The following is a 6,020-nucleotide window of genomic DNA, read 5'->3' on the forward strand; positions in this document are numbered from 1 at the left end:
TTTTTTCTCATAACTCTTAATTGTAACCTAAAATAATTTTCATAAAATTGTAGTTGTATTTTTTCAATTAAATAGCTATTATTTAAAAAAATAATAATAATAAATGTGACTTATGCACTTCAAAATAAAATTTACATTGTATCCCATGCTGTATTAATTAATGAGTTGGCTTGTTGGCCATTGAAAATCTAAAAAAATTAGATTCGTATGACATGGGCTGCTAGAAAATGAAACATTGTGTCTATCATTTCTCATTAATTTTTTGTTATGATCATCAGAATCCTTTTGGATTTGACAGTAAATTTTTGTTTTTTGCTATGCTCGCAGGGGTTCTTTTTTATTTGCTAGCAAAAGAGGTTTACAGAACTGTATTTGGGTGATGAAAACTGTATACCAGTGGAAGAAAACCATTTACCAGCGCGAGACAGGTTTTGTTGAAAATCCCACGCACGTCTGCGTTTGATGAACCGTGAAATTTCCCGGCCGACAAAAAAATTACAGCGTGAGATAATTCCGGTGGGAGGCTTTCCCACAAGGAAGGCTTTCCCACAAGGAATTGCCTATCGGCAAATTACAACAAGTCATGAAGCTACCAGTTTTAACTTCTTAAAAAATATTAATGATAGAATGTATAGATGATAAATATTCAAATAGCGATGAATTTTGACATAATGTGAAACATTTTCTACCTCCCCATATGTTCAATGTTTTATAAAAGAAAATGATTAATAATAGTAGCACACTGGTTTGCCATACGCATGTTTCTCTTCAAACTAATTTTAATAGTTGTACAGACACTTGATGTGGAAAGGTTCTTCTTCAATTGGATTTGGAAGGGTTGCATCCCTTGAGATGAAATAAAGGAGGCATTCCACATGTTTCAGAAGAAACCCAATTTTAAACCGTCGTTGAATTCTCGAAGAATAACTATCTTGTGTGATAATACTTGCAAAAATGTCGAATGCAAATGAGAATGGTAAGCAAAAGCAGTATTCTGGAATGAAGAAGAAAAACAAAAAGGGCAGAACATTGACCCTTTCGGAGCTTCTGATTGGTAAACAAGTGATACCGCAGGTCTATGAGAAACAAGCTAAGCGACCTATGAACGATCCTCGTGATCAAAGTCATGAGACTGAAAACTCCAAAGACAGCGGACATGGCGAGAAGAATAAGAAAAAAATAATGGCGGGGACCGAGCAATACAAGGAGAATGAAACTTTGAGAACGACCGCTAATTCTCGAACACGTTCCCGTTCGCCTCCCTCTATTTCAAGAGCCAATGGAGATGACAATTGGAACATTCCAAAACACACAAACGATTTTCGTTCTGCAAGAGCAGGCAATAATATAAACATTAACAATACCACCTCCAATTCCAGTTGGAGGTGTTCCGAGTCACATTCAAATAGCAATGTAAATGAAAACTGGAACATTGCAAAAGATAGAAGACAAACATCCAATTATAGTAAAGATTACAGTTCTAGAGCAAACTCTAACAATGGTAATTCTGGTTATTCTCGTCCTCTGTATGGAAGTGGTTTTAGTAATAGGCCTTGGCAGCAGCAGCAAAGGAATACTGCTCACCCTCCATGTCCTCCCTCCCAATATCGTCCACTTTCCAATAATTGGGATGACGACGACCGAAATTACAGGCTTTAAGCTACTTACTTCTCTTTTTTGTCCTGCCCACATCGAGTCGTTATTCTAAAATCCACATTGACTACACTACATAGCATTATTGATTTAATGGAACTACAATTGTTCTAATTCTTCTAACAAACATTCAAATGATATCGCTCTTATAAATTGAAAATTTGTTACCCTCCACATGATATTATTAGAACCATCTTATGTATATTTTCTAGATAATTAGTTGTATATTTAAAGATAAATTTTAGGACATTATAATGATTTTAGCTAGTTTGATAATTATTTTAATCATTATAAATAATTGTTTAATGTTTACACACAATAGCTAGAATTACACCTCCAACATTCATCTTGTATAGATACTAATTTTAAAAATTTGTTATCTTCTATGTCTTTCATGTTATTAATCTTGTGAAATTAGTAAGGGGAATTGACCAAGAACTAGTAGGTTTTCTCACTTCAATTATCTCACAAAAGATCCACAAAAGTGTTCACTAACACTAGAAGTTCCAAAATGGGTACCATTTGTAAGTGCATAGATTTTATGAATGTGTGACAACTTATGACAATATTATAGTATCTTATATAGAAAATTTGACATAATTCTATGTGATCAGTTCTCAAAGAAAAGAAGAAAATTAGAGCTATGTGTGTCACAAATGTCCATAACACTTAGATCTAAGAAATATCAATAGTGGCCATTTTAATTTTTATACAAATTATTCAATTTGTATTATCCATCGATGAGCCTCTATGTAAAGTCTCTATGATTGATAATTTATCAAGATTTAAATTGTTAATGTGTAGCTCCTATATAAATGACCTTTATTCATTTGACAACTAAGAAATCATTGCTATTACCACATATCATATAGTCTATTGACTTTATTACTCGGAAGATCTACAAAGCAAATTAATTATTGTGAGCAACCCACTAAATTAATTACTTTATAGTAAATTACAAGTTATACAAGGTTGACCAAATATACATTATTTTTGCCACCTATTTTGAATCACAATAGAAATAATATATTTTAAAAATATCTTTTAAAAACCTATACAAGATAGAGAAACAAAACTTTCACAAATTGTTAGAATGATACACCTTAAATATGTAACATTGTCAAATATAACAAATGGTAATTGGATCCAATATGATTTTATTTTTGGATGACCATTTCTTTTTACCAATCCAAATGACATGGCCAATTCTTAGATGCTTATTTTGGATACAACTAAGTGATGAGATGAAATCATAATAATTTTTACAATTAAGTGGGGAATATTTACCTATTGAAAGGCATCATTTGTCCTAAGTAATACAAGAGCTACTCTCCAATGCATTGTGGACATTGGTTAGAAAGAGTATCCTCATTTATATTGATGACCTAATTTTATTTTTGAAAAATATAGGACATCACATAGCTACCTAAGAAAACAATTACGAAGTGTAAAAATCATAGCATATCACTAAATCCAAGAAGTATGTGTTTGGTGTAATATAAGGAAATTTATTAAGGTACTTGATATTTGAAGGTAGAATATCCTTTGATCTAGATAGAATAAAATTAATAATGAAGATCAAATTTCTACTTCTCAGAAAGAGCTAAATATTACTTTCTTAATTAAATGCTTACAATAATTTATTACCAATTTTTTTAGGATTGTTAGTACACTAAATTCCATGCTGAAAATGGATGTCAAAGTAGAATGGAATCTAAAAGATAGGGTAGTTTCAAAGATATATAGAAAGATAAATTTTATTCACTTATTTTTGTTTCCTAATTACTTAATATTGTTTTACTATTACTCATTTGATTTAGATAACATCTACATAAATTCTTGCACAAATGAATGACCTAAAAGATGTAAGGCCTATTAATTTTATGAGCTCACCCTTTCAGGATTCCAAGATAAAATATCCAAATGTATGGGAAAAAAATACACTATAGTATTATCTCTTTAAATGATATTATAACATTATATTTTAAATATCACCGTGTGAACTCACAATAATGGTTCCCACTTTTTTGCCACTTTTGACACTGAGATGTACATTTTTAAAATAATCTTCAATTTCCGAGAACTATAACTTTTAAACTATTAGAAATTTGAAGATGATGTAAATTAGTGATTTCTAGCATTTTTTTTGTAGATTCTATATACATTTTTTTCAAATTTCTTTGAAGGATTTTTTAAAAAAATTTCCATCTCCCTCGAAAAGTAGTTTTTTACAACAAACTACATTTTTTAAGAGTGAGGTGCCTCCTGAAATGTATAACTTTTTTTCTATAAATGATAAAAAATAAATTCTTTTGAATTTTGGTTTTTAACATCAATATCCAGGGCTTGCATTTGGTTTTATAGTGATATGCTCAATATTTTTCATTTTATAAAGTTTTGAAGTCCGACTAGTCATAATTAGACATAGGTGTACGTTTGAACACATAACTTGTTCTACATAAATCAAAATTCAATTTTTATTTTTTTATTAGAAAGAAGACATCAATACCAAGGGCATAGATATTTTTCAGAATTTTTTTGAATTAGTTTCTTATTTTTCCCAATGCGTTGAACAGAGAAGTTCATATTCAATGAAAAACCAATTTTCCATAAAATTAAAAAAACAAGAACATAATAAATTCAAAATATAACAAAATTATACTTGTTGGAAAGCTTTCTCTGAGTACTACAATCTAATATTTTTGGGTTATCAAGATTATTTCATCTGTGCTTTGAACTAGAGCTCCGAATTCATTAATTCTTTGGAATTCTGAAAATTTTTGGGAGAAACCTCAAATTAGGGGGTTTGAATGAACAGTACTTCGAACGAATGGGGTTCGCTCAAATCAATTATGGTTCGAGCGAATCCCCATTCGCTCTAACCAATAGGCTTGATTTTGGCCCATACAAAGTCACCCGTAGTTCGAGCGAACCCAGGTCTGCAATGTGGTTCGCTTGAACTCCCAGGGGTAGTTCAAGCGAATACCACTATTTCGCTCGAACACCTAGAAAATTGAAGTTCCCACTTTCGCCAAATTCCTTCGTTGGAAAAAGTGGGAACCAGCTTTGTGAATTCACCCCACCCAAATTAGTAAAAATGCTTGTTGTTCTTTAAGGTTTATTGCTGCAAATTGAACTAGCAAAGGAAATAGTAAAATACATAACAATGTTAAAATAGTTTTAATACAAATTACTTCCATGAATTTGGATAGAAAATTATAATCATTAACAAAGGCTATAGTTGTGATTAATCAAGGTTTATCCAATCATTTGTATGCTTTTTATATTTTAACAAGAGATGAATGGTAGGTATATATATTTCATTATTTGTTAAGTAATAACTTACCTCTAATTTAACAACCTTTCCAACAAATGTCAACATTTATGATTTGTATGTCAATTATCCATGATATTAAAATATGCTTAGTTACATATAAGATATTGTTACATGTACCAAATTATAATAACAAAAGGTTAATATTGTCCAAAATTTGAAACATGTTATGAAAATGCATCAATCTACACACTAGGGACTAGAGGTCATAGCTTAGACTTGTAAAACAGATAGTGCAATGCACATAGAGCATAACATCATATGTATAACCATAGCATATAATTTGTACATGTGAGAGGAATACAAGGCATTCTTCCACTAAGATATTATATATCGTTTGCTTCATATTGAGACTTCTATGGTACCATTATTTTTAAAATACATCAGCATCTGCACTAGAAAAGTAATAGTACCTAAACATATAAATAGTATTTCCTGCTTACTGGAACTTCCACTATACATCATCCTTACTTCAACATCTTATTGAAACCCATAAGTACTCTTTCCTACATATTGGAAAATTCACTATATCATCCTTCTTTCAATATCTATAACAACTTAAAACAAGTTGACATAAATGATAACACAAGACAGGTCGATATCAATGAGAACACAAAACTAAAACTCAATTTTTCAACATTCGTGTACCACTAGTAGTAACGTCAATTGAACTCATCATGTATATCTCTCTCCTTTTGACATCAAGGACAAAAGGCATTGTACTGAATATTTTCCTACTATGACAGCAAGGATAATGAATCAGTCTTAAATAGCGCTACTCAACAACACATCATACAATAATCTAAAAAATATCACAATAACTACAATACTCCCCCTGACACATATGCACAACACCTTATACCTTTCTGTCATGAAAACTTATGTCTTGTTGGAAACATTATCTTTAGTGATTGTTTTTGACAAGAGACACTGTACAGGTTGAGCTAAGTGCATGGGAAATGTTTCAGGGTTGTCATTGATGGAAAATCAGATAAGAAATCACATCCGATATATGTTGAATTATTCTACCCGA

At 30.9% G+C, this 6,020-nt stretch overlaps 1 protein-coding gene across 1 annotated transcript; it reads left to right on the forward strand.

Moving 5' to 3' along the window:
- The first annotated feature begins 954 nt into the window (after positions 1-954).
- On the forward strand, positions 955-1,659 carry LOC131041117 (uncharacterized). Its single transcript, XM_057974094.2, has one exon. It carries the CDS (start codon positions 955-957, stop codon positions 1,657-1,659), a length of 705 nt encoding a protein of 234 aa, XP_057830077.2.
- Positions 1,660-6,020: the final 4,361 nt, after the last annotated feature.

Source organism: Cryptomeria japonica, chromosome 9 (assembly GCF_030272615.1).
Source record: "Cryptomeria japonica chromosome 9, Sugi_1.0, whole genome shotgun sequence".
Taxonomy (NCBI): domain Eukaryota; kingdom Viridiplantae; phylum Streptophyta; class Pinopsida; order Cupressales; family Cupressaceae; genus Cryptomeria; species Cryptomeria japonica.